The 14,157-nt window shown below is 32.5% G+C and overlaps 1 protein-coding gene across 3 annotated transcripts in view; it reads left to right on the forward strand.

Moving 5' to 3' along the window:
- Nucleotides 1–14,157, forward strand: part of GRIK2 (glutamate ionotropic receptor kainate type subunit 2) — a 591,009-nt gene that overhangs the window by 565,596 nt on the left and 11,256 nt on the right. For all 3 annotated transcript variants that reach the window (XM_028510071.2, XM_028510069.2, XM_036024519.1), the window contains one exon: nucleotides 10,748–10,998. In XM_028510071.2, the coding sequence (XP_028365872.1) occupies nucleotides 10,748–10,998 (251 nt within the window). The remainder of the gene's footprint in view (nucleotides 1–10,747; nucleotides 10,999–14,157) is intronic.

The following is a 14,157-nucleotide window of genomic DNA, read 5'->3' on the forward strand; positions in this document are numbered from 1 at the left end:
AACACTATAACTTAAGTTTAAAGGAATGGATATTCAAATCACTCTCCTATAAGGATTGCAATATATTTTTTATTTCTCTTGTTCGGATAACTTCTTTCTCTTTGACTTGATGATACTAAGTTCTTAATTTTAGTGAATTATATTTTATTCTTTCATAACATGGCATAAAATTAAAATTACATTGAACTCAGTGCATAATGAGTGAATTGTAACTCTCATAATACTTCATCAAAGAACTATAACTTAGGAAGGAGAATTTTACACTTTACTCCCTCTGATACATTCATTCTGTAAAAAAGATTTCAGGCAGTAATTTGTGACTTGCTCTGTCATATCTCTGATAGAAATATGGCTTCATGAGTTATTTCTATTTATTTAGTCACTAATAAACACAATGACATGCAATTCCAGCACTGGAATGAGAATCTGACTTACCAAAACTTTCAACTATAATCATCTGCAGTTCTCAACTAGTTAATTACCACTTCTAAAGCATCATTCATTGATCAAGTACATTGAAGATTGTGTATAATATGTTATGTTTCCTTAATTTTAAAATTGTGTTAATCATAATACAAAACTAAACAAAGCAAAATGATACACTTAAGTGTGGAAAGATGTTATGGGAGGCCTTGATCTTTTTCCTGAAAGAGTTAATAACACAAATATATTAAAAAATGAGCAAAATAGACTCAGTGACTAGGAAATAAAGAACAGACCGACAGTGACCAGAGGGGAAGAGGTGGGGGATACCAGGGGAAAGAGTGGGGAAAGGGCATGCAAAGGAGCATGAATGAGGGCTCATGGGCAGGACCAATGTGGGGACTGACTATGGGTTGGGAGGGGCGAGGCAGGGTAGGGGAGAGCAGTGGGGAAAAAGACGGGACAACTGTAGCTGAACGACAAGCAAAGAGAGTGATAAAGTCTCAGTCTCTGGAAATTTAGATCAGTCCCTGAAATTCTCCAGGATTTCCTGTTTATGCCTGCAGGTACCATAATCTATAATGAAAATTTCAGTCATGCTAATATTATAAATATGACTAAAGAGAGGAACTTGCTCTGCTTATGTTGTTTTTCAGATTTTCAGATATTGTCAAGAAGGCATATGCAGTTAACTAAGTAAGCACAGGAAGTTAAACTAGAAAATACTATGTCTTTTGGAGTAGGAAATCAGAAATACTTAAAAATCATACATATTTTTTGCCTAAAGATTCATGCTTCTTCTCAGTATGCTAAGCCTCCTCCTGTGTGATTCATCTAGGGGCCAACAGTCACCATTCATCACGCTGAGTGTGATGATTACTGACCAGTGTTTTGTAAAATTGCTGAATGACTCAGATATAAGCTATTTAATTAGGGAAGCTCTCTTTACACAAAAATACCTTAGTGAAGTAATCAAAATGATGTGCAGGTAAATGCTAAATAAGCATAAGCTGCTTTAATTAAGCTTGGGGTGACATTAAATCTCTTTCATAATTTTCCTGACTGCAGCAATGTTATTATAATGTGATATTTACTGTAGGGTAGATATTTGAAGTTGTAGGTGTTCTCACTCATAATAAGTTAACTGAACTTCCTATTTCATTCAAAAGAATTAAGAAAAGAAAGAAAGAAAAACAATGCTAAATGGGGTAAAGCCTAAAAGAAAATCACAGCAATTTTCATTAAGGGATATTTAAAACGTGTGATCAGTTGCAATCTTGCCTCTTCATTCACCACAGGTGATAATTGCCTTATTAGAAGAGGGAGCATTTGTACTTTATATCATTTTCATCTACACTGCCTCCCTTCTGACTGCCCGTACCAAAACCCTTCTTGGCCTCTCTCTTTCCAATGCTGAGTGCATATTGCTCTTTGAGGACTAGGCAGACTCAGCAGTCCTAGAGCTGGCAGGAAAGCAGCAGTCTAGAAAAAAATCCATTAGGATAGGTGGTATTATTTTGCTTTGCTTTGTTCAGTTTGGTAGAATTATTATAAAGTGACTAAAGGGTCTCATTAAAGCTATTTCTATTCTAACAATAAGCTAGTTGCGCACTTCATTCATTTGTTAGTTCCCCACAACTTTGATAACGTATGTGAATTATGTTAGCTGAGAAAGGATTGAGGGAATTGTGCTCATGTTTCTGCACATTGTCAATTACACTACATTTTCTATAATCTCATCTATTCCCATTTTACGTGTGGGGTTTAAACAATAGTAAGTTTCAAACATTCAGTGAATAATCATTTCTATGAACAAAATTCAAATTATATCATAGTTATAGAACTGCTAAAATATGTGATACAAAAAGAGTGTAAGTTGCCAATGTAAACATGAATATAAATTACATATATTTATAAAGTTTTAATACTAATAATAAATTTAAAGACACTTTTATCACACAAAAAACTTATATACATTTGTGCCTATCATATTTACTATTTAATTGTAAATACTAAGATATAGTCTTATTTCATAATTAGAATTTAATGTTACCTTTATAAATGTTGTATAACATATTTTACATTAAGAAATACATAATAGTAGTGGTCAAGAACTTTCATCTCATAATAATACCCTTATACATAATCAACCTAAAGTAAATGTCAATAGTTTATACCGCTTACTCTTTACTGTAGAAGTAAACCACTTTGACATGTAAACAATGTCAATTTTTTTTTGCATCCATTTCTAATGTTAAATGTATGCTATCTCACAAATTTTTTTATTTCTCATTATTTGATGAAATTGAAGACATAGAATTAAAACTAGAAGAGACATGTTGTTTGTTTAAAGCATATGACAGTATTTACGAAAATAGAAATCAGTATGAGAATTATGTGTTCCTCATTTTGCTCACTATCCACTCCTAGAATTCCCAATTCATCTCATCATAAGTACTGTAATATTTATCATTATAGATGCATAAAATTGCTGGCTCTCAGTTCTTTAGTTTTACTGACATGAATGAATACATTTATCTTCATTAGTTGAACATAGTGCACAAAATTGATGCAAATTATTCATCTTTCTGCAGGTCAAACTTTCTATTAAAATGCATTATATTTTTTCATTGCACAAGTAGCACAATTTTAACATTAGTGAAGTGATTCTGAAGGTTAAATTGAGATTAAATGATTTTCAGAGTCTGAAACAAACAAAAAAAGTCAGTTTTTGCCCATAGAGTTTTACATTCCTGGCATATTTGTTAAAGTCCAGATTTGATGTCACTAAAAACAGATGAGTCTCAGTAAACTATGCCTGTTCTACAGACATCATCAGCTGACTTTGTATGTTAAAATCTAGAAAGCTTCCAGAGAGAATTTTATGAATTGTGAGCATCAGTGTGAGCAGCCTTCATTAATATTATAAATGTTGACCAAATGGTAACAAACCATGCATAAATGGATAATTCTCATGAAAACAGAGTTCTGATAGACTTTATATGAAAACATTGGATCATTGAATTCATTTAGAATTGATCTTAAGCTGATTAGTCCAAGGTCATGGGTTCAAATTCTATTATAGATTAGTTTGCCAGATTAAATATGTCAGACTCTGATCCTTTAGTTAGCAGGACTAAGTAAGATCAATGAATAACACTTATTAGAAAAAATGAGTCAGAGCATAGAGGCAAATTGTGTAAGTACTAAATTATAGAGATTTATGCATTTTCTTAATATGTTGCATGGACTCTGTGGCCTCTATAGTCAGATGATTTATGTACAGATAGCAGTTCTCTCCCAGTGTCCAAGGGGTCCTGGGTACAGTAACTGAGCCTCTCTGAGACTCAGAGTCTCCATCTGTAAATGGGTATAATTGTGTCTACATAATTGGATTGTGCTAAGTATTAAAACATATTACCTTTATAGTATTTGGACCAAAATATATGCACCATGAAGAATTCCAGAAGACTCCAGTCAAGAAGTGTGCAAAGTAGGGAAGGATTAGCAGGAATGTATCTAAGAAGTTCAACCATAAAATTAAAGGAAGTAAAAAAGTGGAACTCTCCAGGGAATGGAACACACAACTAATTTGTATTGCTGGCAGGTTAGGTATAATAAGAAAAGAGGATAAAAATCAGAGAGGAAGCTTGTGATAGGTTGAAGAAAGGAATTGTCTGACATGTTTAGGAACTGGGATTTTATTCTATAGTTTTAGAACATCACTAAAAAATTTTAGGCAAGGAAATGACATTCATAGATTTCCACTGTGGAAAGATTACTGGGTCTCACTGAGAATGGAACACTTTTATCTGTCATTACCATTCTGTGATTAAAATGTTAAGAGCTGATAATTTGTTTTCAAGATGAGATTGCTTTTCTTTTATTCTTATGATTCTCACTCATGAATTTCTTATATTCCTACAAATTGAAGGCTTTCAATGAGATGCTTTCAAAAGAAAATACAAGTAGTGGTGACAATTACACTAGTATAGCTGATTTGTAATAGGAAGTCTGAAACGTGTCTCATGAAGTGTTTAGTTGCTACATATATTAAATGATTCATTTGAAATAAATAGCAATACATTATAATTAGTAGGTAAAGATGAAATAAAGACAGGGTTTGGATTCATAAAATTGACTGAAGATAAAGTAGCAAGCATGCATGACCATTTATTAAGCAATTAAAATATTTTACTTATGCATGTACTCATTCAACAAATATTACGTTCTTACTGTTTGATGGGTGTTAGTTATACTAAGAAAACAGAAATAACCCCTGCCCTTATGGAAGTCACAGTCATTCAGAGTAAATGAGCATTAAATAAATAATCACAGAAATTATTTTTTAGTTACAAATTGAGTTAAGTTCTATGAAGGAAAAGAACAATTATGTTTTGGTATTATATAACAGAATTACTGATTAAATAAAACATAAACCTGGATATATAAATGTATAAAGTTGAGTCTGAAATGTAAGTATAAAATTTTTTCTTAGCACTTTCTTAAAAACAAATATGTGAGAGAAAGTATCCTGAGAGAGAATAAAATCCATCTTTGCCCATGGAACGGTTCTAAGAGAATGTAGTCTGGTTTCAACTTTATTTTAAGATTTTATCATGAAAAGAACAGTAATAAAAAGAACTCTAAAAGCACTCAAAATTTGTTGTGCACTTAGGGCACCCAGAACTCAGCATAGGAACCAGAAGCCAATTCATAAAATTTAGCATTGCCAGCAGATGCTCTCAGGTCTTTTGTGGCAGCAGGATTTTTATATATGAAGGCACAAACTAAAAGAAATTCCTGACTATTTATCTAAATGCAAATATGGCAAAGATTTTATTAACTTACTTGTCCATCTAATTTATTACAGATGTTCAATAGTAGAAGTGTCATCCAAGTCTGCTTATGGACCCTTTTTATTCTACTAAATTTAATAAGAATGTGAGAAGGTGACCCATGTCAGAAGTTTTAACTTGGCATATTTTGGTTATTTCATGATTGATATATTATAATTAATTCACTATTTAATTCAAAAAGCATTTCTTTGAATGGTTAATGTGTGATAGGCAATGTGCTGGTTACCAGATGAAATAATGTGAATAATGGACAATCAATTGCCTATAACTGACAGGTGGTCTGGTCTTAAGCCAAAATTTGAGGGCTTTAAGTTTGGGTGTATGTGTTAGAAACATTATCAGCCTCATTCTTTGAAAGAAAAAAAGAATTAAAGAATTATTAAAGTTCTTTGAGGCAAGTCCTTGGAATACTATATGCTTAGTGAATATGGTATAATCACATACCCACAAGACATGTAAATTGCCATGTTTCAGAAAATGCACAATATCTTGAAGTGTGAAAAACTAGAAGAAACCTAAAATTATGAGTAGTCTACTTCACAGAAATATCTTCCCAAACCCAAAGAGAGCAACTATGGAGATGTTATATGATTCTGCCATACACAGCATGTACTATCATTATGATAATATGAATTACTACAAAATATAAAACAAAGAAAACTAAAGTCTTCTAGAAAGTAGACAGAGAGGATTTTTCATTATGCAAAATAGCATACTTACATAAAATTTTAACAATATATTTAAAGGATTTCTTTGGGTGCTATTAGGAAAATCAAAGGTTGTATACTTTTTTCCCAAATAATTGGTTTTATCTATCTGGGTATACAAATATATTTAAGTAACTTTTATAATTCTTGTCCCCTAAAGTATCTTGTAAAGAGACTTCAAAGCCAGGTGTGGTGACCTGCCTTAAGGTTACCATTGTGATGTGAATTCTTATGAGCTGGTGTTTCATGAAGCATATAAGCTATAATTGATAAAGAACACATTAAAAATATAACTTGATGAAGTTTAATAATGTGTAAATTCAAAGACAGGGAAGAAGATATCTAGGCAGGGACCCCAGAAAGGTCTAACAAAGAACAGAATATTTTTCACAGAGACAACTGATGTAGCAACAGTAGTAATTAATTATTGTTATATAAGGCAGTGGTTTTTCAAATTAAGGTTAAAATAAAGTAACTGATGAAAACATTAATAGATATGAAGGAAAAATCCTTCCTTCAAACATAAGTTTAATCATATCTAACAAGTCTTTGAATGCTTTTCTGTTATTCCTTTAATGGAGAAATGGGAGCCTTTATTTTGCTAATGTAAATGAGAATTTGCAAGAGATATATTTGTTGTGGAGTGTTCTTATCTGGCCAAGGAATCTTTTAAATGAGACACAGATGTATACTTCCTATAAACAGAAGAATATGAGGGGAATCCTGTTTTGCAAATATTGATATAATGAGTTTTAGAATGTGGTATCTATAGAAAGCAAGAACTACTGTTTCTGATCTTTGCAATTTATTAAAGCATACAGAAGCCTGATTTTAAAGGAAGGTTTTGACGGGATATATGGGAGATTGCCAGTATATGGATAATGTGGTTTTAGCACATTTCACTAAAACATATTAAGTATTAGACAACTTGCTGTGCAACCTTTAAAAGAAAGCTTTTTATCAATCAATAAACTTCCCCATGAATTCAATATAATGCTGACTCTATTTACTTTATAATTTCTGTACTAACTAGATGTATTAAAATAGGACAAAAATGTTGGTATATACTTAAAATTATGAGTTTGTAAATAACATGAAAAGGACAATCAAAAGAGTATATCAATATATTGTGTTTAGTAGGCTTAGACTTAAAACCAAGTATTCATAACACATGCCTTCCAGTGTACAAGAAAAAATTTAGCATGGCAGAAGTGAAGGGAAGGATGGATGGGGGAGTAGGAGAGGAGGGATAGAAATAAGAAGGGCAGTGAGGAAAGGAAGGAAAGGAAACAGAGAAGGCAGGGCAGGGAGAACAAAGAGAATATGCGAAAGAGGGGAGGAAAGGTAAAGGAATGGGTTAGCAATGAGGCAAGGAGGGAGGAATTACGGGAAAGAGGTAAGAAGGGAAACAAACTCAATCAACACAAGTTAGCTCTAAAATATTTGGTGAGACTTGTATTACTTGTATATAATAGTCACAATTTATTTTTCTAAAGTGCTTTTTATCTGTTGGGAGGCCTTTCAATGAAATGATAAATTTATATGAAACCTTTTATCAAAATTTAACATTTATGGTCATTGGGAGACAGGAATTCTTTTTGTAGGGAAATTCCAAATTAGTGCACTCGTAGAGTTTATTTATGCCTACATATATATTGTTACTGTTTATCTTGCCACTAACCACCTCGATGATTCCTCTGAGTCCTCCTTTTGAGCTGCAGGTTATATGCATCTGACTTGTCAAGGGCTTCATTCTGCAGTGATCATATTTTTCAATTACAGAATGACAAAACAAGGCAATGATTCACTTTCATTGATTTTATGTCTTATATTATTCCATCCTGTTAAAAACCTCAAAATGAGGTATATTAACTCTGTAGCTTTTACTCAAGCCAAATGCCATTTACACATTAACTGTGTTTACACTGGAAAAATGAGTCTGATGAAGTTTACTAGCAATGGGAAATATTTATATTTACAATAAGTTCTGAAAATAAGAAGCTCAGCTAGCAAGACCAAGATGTATCCATATTTGTTAAAAAGTGGTTGCTTTTGTTTTTCAGGACCTTATTTTGTGAATGAAGTGAAGAATATTATGTTTGAAGACATTAGAATAAAAATCCTAATGAAGTTCAGTGTGTATGATGAATTGGCAATAAAATAATATTCCTTCAATATTGTTCAGGATGAGAAATATGCTGGCTCAAAAATATTTCTTAGCAGGATCAAGAATTTTTCATATTTGAAAGTTTATTCTTCAAGTTACTATCTGCCAAAATTTTGCTTGTAATAGTACTTCCAGAAATGAAACCACATTTTCTATTTGCCACACATGGCCATTTTTGCAAGTACTGTCAGCACAAAATTTGTTTCAGATGCTGAATTCCTAAATGAAAGATATATTTGATAAACTACAATTCTGCTTAGAATACATTTTTCCTCAAATAATTATTTTGTAAAGAATATCATTAATTAGAATGGTAATTCAGAATAAATATCACCTAAAACTGGTACTAGGCTAGATTTAGTAAATTAATGAAAACTGGATATCCAAACAAGATAGCCTTAATTTATGGTTTTGATACATGTCAGAGAACCCAAAAGGCCCAGGTTGTTGCTTTTACATTGTGTTAGGAATGCCTCAATCATTATGTGCCTTATAATAGGAAACATTTGTATCAGAAAGTTTGAGGATTTAGATAGACAATAGATAAGATAGATGATTAGATAAATTGATAGGTAGATGATTGATAGATAGATAGATAGATAGATAGATACATCCTCTATTCCAAAGAGTTTATAATCTAGTTAGAAAAAAGTTCTCATGTTGAAAAGTAAATAGTAATAATACTAGGTGACTAGGCTGAGTGACCCAGGTAGAAAACGCTATGGGCTGGAGTTATAATTCCTGACATCTGCAGTGATCCAGGGGCAGATTTTAAACTTCATATTTTCATCAGAGTAGTATTTGGAAGAGAGCACAGAAAAGAAACTGAGAATCAGGACTTTTTTCCTTTTTTACTATGATTAAAATATTTGAGACCTGGCTAGATCGCTCAGTTGGTTGGAGCATTGTCCCAAAAAGTTGCAGGTTTGATTATTCCTGGTCACAGCAAATACCAAGGCTGCATGTTTTGTCCCTGACCTCGGAGTATACAGGAGGCAACCGATCATTGTTGTGTGTGTGTGTGTGTGTGTGTGTGTGTGTGTCTCCTGAAATCAGTAAACACATCCTTGGGTGAGGATTAAAAAATATATTTGAGTTCTAATTATAGGAATTAATAATGCCCCCTTTTAGGAAAGCTGTGAAAATGTTATATAGAAGTCATGTACTTAAACATTTCTTCTGAGTAGATTAAGAATTATGTTAAAGAAATAGCTGTTCAAGTGGATGTGGTAGATTTTCACTTTTTCAACAGGCTACTTCCTATTATTCTCCTTCTCTTTCTATTTTTAACTTGTATATTCTTGTTAAATGGGTAATATGAAAGTAGTCTATTATTAATTAAGTAAAAACTATACATTTATCCCTCATGTAGCAGAAAAGTTTCCTGACCCAGCTTTTAATCACTCTTAGCAGAAATAAAGCTATAGTTATAGTTGTAGATATATTAAAATCAAAACAAGATCACAGCAACATTGAATACAAGCTAAAGTCAGTATTTTTCTGTGGGCAGAAAAAAAGCAATTGTGAATGAACTTGTGGAGAAAGGTGGAATGTACTCGTAGTGTTTTAGGAGAGCAGATTAAACTTTAGAAACAGGTTATTTCTGGATGGAAGAAAGCAATAAGACCAATCCCTTTGGGGCTGTGACCAGTTGGTTAGAGTATCATCCAGATATGCCAAGATTTCAGGTTTGATCCCCAGTCAGGGTATGTATAAGAAACATACAAATTAGTATTTCTCTCTCTCTCTCTTTCTCTGTCTGTCTCCCTCTTCTTCCTCTCTCTAAAAAAATCAATGAGGAAAACAATCTTTTAAGACATATTAAAAGATTCATGTACTTCAAAATTTTCCTATGATTCTAGGCAACTCATTAGAAAATTTATTACTTATAACATTATAGCTAATTCAGAGATCTACTGCCAACAGCATAAATACCAAATTTTATTTATAGTGTTGCCTCCACTGACAAGAACATATCTCCTCAAAGCATAAAGTGTAATACATAAATAAGCCCCCAAATGACAATTGTTGGACGCCATGATAATATCTGAATGATCCAGTGCTGTACAAACCTGTCATCTATGTTAAATAAGAAGATAGGCTATCTATTCTCTTGAAAGTATTAGCTACCTCTGAGTACAGCTTGTTCATGATTGCTTTAAAAACCATTTCACTTAATAAGGAGAAATGCGATTACTTCTACAATAGAGGTTACCACTTTATCAATACTCTGTTTTCAGTGTAGAATAATTCCAAGACATTAACCAAGTATCTTTTCACTCTATTTCCTATTGTAAATTTCCACTTACTATTCTATTTTCCAATGCTCTGAGTTGAGTTTGCCTTTTAGAAGGTGACATTTTCTTCCACAAAAAAAAATTCATTTTATCTTCAAAATCAGAAAGACCACACACCTTATTTATCTTGTTAAATTTCTATTCTCTATTGTTTTCTAGTTGTTCTTCTCTACTGGAAATGAACATTGGCATATTTTGGGGCACCTGGAAAAAGCTCTGTCCTTGTCTTGTGTTAACCTTTCAGTATGAAATTCTGGGTTCCTTGAAATAGTTAGAATCCCTTCTCTTTTTCAGGTTCTCCATATAGAGACAAAATCACCATTGCAATTCTTCAGCTGCAAGAGGAAGGCAAGCTGCACATGATGAAGGAGAAGTGGTGGAGGGGCAACGGCTGTCCAGAGGAGGAGAGCAAAGAGGCCAGTGCCCTGGGGGTACAGAACATTGGTGGCATCTTCATTGTTCTGGCAGCCGGCTTGGTACTCTCAGTTTTTGTGGCAGTGGGAGAGTTTTTATACAAATCCAAAAAAAACGCTCAATTGGAAAAGGTAAATGTCAATTTTTTACAATTTAAAACAATTCTTATCATAATAAAAGAAACTATTTTTGATCTTTCCAACCAAGGATAGTCTTAGAAATGTAACTGTTAATCAGCTTCTGCCATTCATTATATGACAACGGTTCATAGAGAGAACACACGATGAACTTCCTGTTTGTAAATTTAAACGTAGATGTTTTATGAAGCCAGCTTCAAGGCAAGGGACGCTCTCTCCTCTTATTGAAACCTTAGAAAAAATGTTACTTGAAGTTCACTGCATATAGGTTAGTAGAGGAAGATAATGATGAAAACAAAAATCAGAAACTAATATGAAGGGAAAAATACTTTCCTGCAGATAAAACATGTTTTAATATACAATACTGATTAACAGTTTCAAGATAAAGAGTAAATTGAGTTTTTACTTGAAAATTTTAGGTCCAGTAAGTTTTTAATTGTGAAAAACTTAATTCTTACTTTGGAAATTACAATTAATTTTTAAAAATTGGTGAATGTGTGAAAATATGGGATTTTTGGCATTTAATTTTATCCTTTTTATAATTATTTTTTATAGATTCAATTTTTTTATTTTTAGAGATGGGAAGGGAGGGAGAAAGAGAGAGAGAGAAATATCAATGTGTGATTGTCTCTCACATGGCCCCCACTGGGGACCTGGCCCGCAACCCAGGCATGTGCCCTGACTGGGAATTGAACCTGCAACCATTTGATTTGCAGCCTGATCTCAGTCCACTGAGCTATGCCAGTCAGGGTCATAGTTATTTTTTAAAAATATTATTTATTTATTTTTAGAGAAAGTGGAAGGGAGGGAGAAAGAAAGGGAGAGAAACATCAATTGTGGTTGCCTCTTGTGCATCCCCAACTGGGGACATGGCCTGCAACCCAGGCCCTGACTGGAAATTGAACTAACAACCCTTTGGTTTGTAGGCTGGTACTCAATCCACTGAGCCACACCCGTCCAGGCTAATTTTATTCCTAATTAGCCCTTTATTTTCTTCACCAGTGTTTTTTGAAGAACATATTAACCTAAAAATTATGAGATTATTGCAGTTTTTCTTAGGATTTTAATACAAGTTATTTCTGTACAAATATATTTTTTATTCTAAATTTGAAAAATTTGCAAACCTGATTCAGATTATGTATTTCTAGTGCTGTAAGTTCCATAGATCTATATAAATACAAGGATGGATATTTATTTTTAAAAAATCTCTTATTTTAGATGTTATGTGACACTTTTTTGTATGTAAGTTTATAGTCTGGAGATGAAAGCATGCTTTAACCTTTTAAAATCTTCTGATACTTTATTTCATACTTTTTATACAGAAATATTTTTTTGGTTTTAATTAAAAACATTTTTGGGCTTAGCTGCATCTACGTCAGACTATATGTTCATTAATATTTGAAAGGTTTATTCGTTTTTTTGTTAAATGTGAGTAGAAAAATGATATTTAAAAATAATAACACAAATATAAGGTAAATATATTGTACTAATAGTCTCTGAAGCACTCTCACCTTTAAAACTATTTTTAAAAAACAAAAACATTTGCTTATTTCCTTTGTCTTTAATAATTTATGTTTCAATTACTTATCCTTTCAGAAATCAAAATTTTAGATGCAGCATTTCTCCATTTTTACATGACTACAGTAATTTTCTCTTAGAAACAGTGTTTTTATAAATGAGTATTTTGAGGAGTAACGGTTCAAAATTTGGAAAATTCAAACAATCACACAACTTATTTTTTCACAACATTCAGGATCTGCTGACTTGGCTGAATCAAATATTTGTTGCTTTGGTATAACTGACAATAAGGTTTAAGTACATACTCTATGTTATAATCTTTTTAAAAATAGTATCAAATGAGTTTTAAAATCTAATTCAAAAACATAAAGAAAAAATATTAACTCATCAATTTCCATTTTTACTATAATTTGTCAATAGATGTGATATTTGGTTAGTTAATACTTAAAGTAACTCCAGAAATTATAGAAGAAATTTCTTTTTTCTAGTTAGAACCTTAAATAATCAATATGTGATGATTTTCTTTCATTTATAGCTCAGTATTAAAATAAAACAGATGAAATTAACTTCATGACAATAAGTGTATTCTATTGCCCTCTTTGTGTGCTTATGACGTGATTTACCTAGGCCATGTCATTATGTACAATTATTTTATAAACATTCTGCTTAAAAACCAAAAACCAAAAGACAAAGATTTAACTCCATAATTTTTATTGTTAGTATAAGTAACTAATTTAGTTGACTTTTTAATATAACTAGCTCTCTTTCATTTCTATGTACCTGTATGGCCTTATAAAAATTTTGTGAAAGGAACATTCCTTTTTCTGACAGAAGTAGATGAAACATTACATTGGAAAGAAGCAACTGTGTTGGTATTAAATGAGCATTCTTAATCACATTCCCCAATGCTTTTCACACACTGTCACCACATGGCTTCCAAATCGAAAGTCAAATTCTCTAGCTCAGCAAGTGAGGCACTTCAGAATTTGTCTCTGTCCATCATTGTAGTTTTACCTTTTGCTTCTCCCCAATTGCTAATTTGTTCTCTGACCACCCTAGATCACGTTCAATTTTCTAAGGTCACTAGTTTTTAAAAACCTCTTCCATTTGACTTAAGCAAACCTTGTGAATTTTTTGACCTGGCAAATTCTTACTAGTGTTTTGAGATTAGGCATTCCAGACTAGGTGTCAAGACTAGGCATCAGCTTGCCCAGAAAGTTCTATCTAGTCTATAGATGTAATAGGTTTGGGCACAGGACAGAGCTGTTTTCACAAGGTAGTGTTAGGTTTTCATTTCCTCCAGTGAAAAGTATGACTTCTATATGTCCCTTTTTTCACTTAGCTGATTTCAGATACTATCATCATTGGAAAAATATTTTCTCCCCCTTTGAGAATGTTGGGAAGGTATTTTGCCCATTTCAAACCACATCCATCAATCAGCCTAGATGCCTTTTCTCTATTTCATTCACATTTGTTGGTTTTTGTGTGTGAGTGCTTCTTTCCCAATTAGACTCTTACTTCCAGTAGGTCAAGGACCTAATGTTTGTGGTTTGTGTCTCCAAGGTGTCCAGCAGTATCTGTTGGCATAAGGTCTATCTATCTATCATATCTCTCTCTCCCTCTCTCTTTCTCATC

Source organism: Phyllostomus discolor, chromosome 4, assembly GCF_004126475.2.
Source record: "Phyllostomus discolor isolate MPI-MPIP mPhyDis1 chromosome 4, mPhyDis1.pri.v3, whole genome shotgun sequence".
Taxonomy (NCBI): Eukaryota; Metazoa; Chordata; class Mammalia; order Chiroptera; family Phyllostomidae; genus Phyllostomus; species Phyllostomus discolor.